The sequence below is a fragment of the Pundamilia nyererei genome, unplaced genomic scaffold, assembly GCF_000239375.1.
Source record: "Pundamilia nyererei isolate P.nyererei 1_Seehausen unplaced genomic scaffold, PunNye1.0 scaffold00250, whole genome shotgun sequence".
NCBI lineage: Eukaryota > Metazoa > Chordata > Actinopteri > Cichliformes > Cichlidae > Pundamilia > Pundamilia nyererei.
Window position 1 is genome coordinate 38,530 of NW_005187651.1, and position 2,183 is coordinate 40,712.

General features: G+C 37.7%; 1 protein-coding gene across 1 annotated transcript in view; it reads right to left on the minus strand.

Moving 5' to 3' along the window:
* Nucleotides 1–2,183, minus strand: part of LOC102209039 (B-cell receptor CD22-like) — a 17,872-nt gene that overhangs the window by 5,590 nt on the left and 10,099 nt on the right. The window contains exons 6-8 of the mRNA XM_013915037.1: nucleotides 1,576–1,932; nucleotides 1,259–1,483; nucleotides 232–585 (exon numbers count right to left, since the gene is read on the minus strand). Coding sequence (XP_013770491.1) covers nucleotides 232–585; nucleotides 1,259–1,483; nucleotides 1,576–1,932 — 936 coding nt within the window. The remainder of the gene's footprint in view (nucleotides 1–231; nucleotides 586–1,258; nucleotides 1,484–1,575; nucleotides 1,933–2,183) is intronic.

The window sequence follows — 2,183 nt, forward strand, 5'->3', positions numbered from 1 at the left end:
AAATTAATGGACTGCATTACTTTTAAGAAAAGTAACGAGTGACGTGTAATACATTGCTTTTTTTTTTTTTTTTTTTTGTAATAACGACCCCAACACTGATTGTAAGTTTACTAAGAGGATAAATGGTTGTCATTCACATACAATATAGACTATGTACATGTTGAAATTAACACTGCACTATACATAGTATAGGGTTATAATACAGATAAATACTTATTAGTCAGTCAGTACCTGTGACAGTCAGAGTTGTTCCAGGTGAAATGTTCCCCCATTGAAACGATTGCGTTGTGAATTTGAAGCGGTATTCTGCAGAGTCAGTCTTTCTCAAGTCACTGATTCTCAGAGTGGAGCGTCCTTTCTCTCTTTCAAGGAGCTGAAAACGATCTGCATGCTGGGAGTCTTTACTAGGGTCCCATAGCAGAAAGTGAGTTCCCAACCAATAACTACGATCAGGTCTGAACCAGAATTTTGACACAACAGGATCTGTGTGATAGTATGTGCAAGAAATGTTCACTGATGAGCCTTTGAAGGCACAGATTCTTCTTTCAGTGTAATTCACTCTGTTGCAGTACTGATAATAGCCACCTGAAAAACAGAATTCTTTTTACGATCGCCATGAAAATACAATTTTGCATACATTTACTGTCTTTGAACAGTCTTCTCCATGTTAAAGATATCTTACTACAGTACATTAAGGAACAGATGCACATAATAAATATTGCATCAGCGCAATCTGGGTTCTGGCATTTGAAAAATACTGTCTGTATTTACAAAGACAGCACAGAGAAAAGACAGCGTTCATGAGGTGGGAACACATTTCTACGAGGGTCTTTGTCAAGGCGGAAAATACAGGGAGAATATTCAAATCAGGTACACAAACTTATTTACTAATGTTTGTTACACACAATTTACTGCTGACACACAGAATAAAAGCATGGCTTAATTTTTGTCTGCTCACAATTCCCATTTGGCTCATTTAGGAAATCTGGCCGTGAAACAGCATCATATCCTGCTGAGACGCTTTGTACTAATATGGGGAAAATGCATTTTCTCTTATATTCTATTAAGATAATATTTTATTAATGCTGTACTGCCCTTACATATTTTTTTTATTACGTTCTGCTTAAAGATGATGTTCAGTTTTGATACTTTTCAGATCCAACTAATCACAAACAGCTAGGAAACATTTAATACACATCCCAAACAAGAGCTTGGGTTCTCAGGAGAGTATGAGTGGAAGACTGTGGCGTATACTCACACACAGAAGGAGAAGGAAAGGTCTCATGTGGCTTGATAGCACAAGAAATGCTGTCTCCAGAATAAAGGTAGCCTGAATAAAGTGATTCTGTTGAAGTCATGTGTCCATTCTTGTACCAGATGTATGAAGAATGATGAGGAAGGCAACTGCTGTGACACTGCATCTCTAATTTGTTGCACCAATAAGTAAGGCATTGAGATGTGTGAATCGTCTGCACTTTTACACCTGGATTAGTAAAATGCAATATAACAGACAGTGAAATTCGCTGCACTGTTTCATAAATGTTAAGAATTTGATCCAACAGACAACAGTCTTACCTGTTACAGATAAACTGACTCCAGGTGAACCAGTATAGGTCCCCCCTGGCTGGTTTGTTATGAGCTTTAATCTGTACACAGCTGAGTCGCTCTCTCTCAGGTCTGTGATTCTCAGAGTGCAGTCGTTCATACCACAGTGATACCAAACACGACCTGCATACTTTGAATCTATTCTAAGATCCACAGGTTCAACATTGGGCACATAAATGAACCAGAAGATATTCTGAACTGTGGTATTGATGCTGTTTATTCTTGGTGGGTATGTGTAGGTGCAGTGCATTACCACCGTCGATCCTTTAATGGCACAGATCTCAGTAGAAGTAAAAGTCACTTCCCATTCTCTCCAACTGTGCGCCACTGAAACATCAGAAACCACAGTCAAGATTAGCATAATTTTAAACGTCAAAATTGTATTTTGTTTTCATCTGAAGTCACAAAACTTTCTCCACAAGAAATATTTGAATACATAATGCAGACTTCAAACTGAGACAATACAGTTTGGTCTCTCAAAGATAAGCTGGATATTCCTAATGCACATGTCTCAGTAATCCATCCATATATTAATAATGACTGAGAAAACAAATGTGGGAAATTTGACTCTGTGTTTT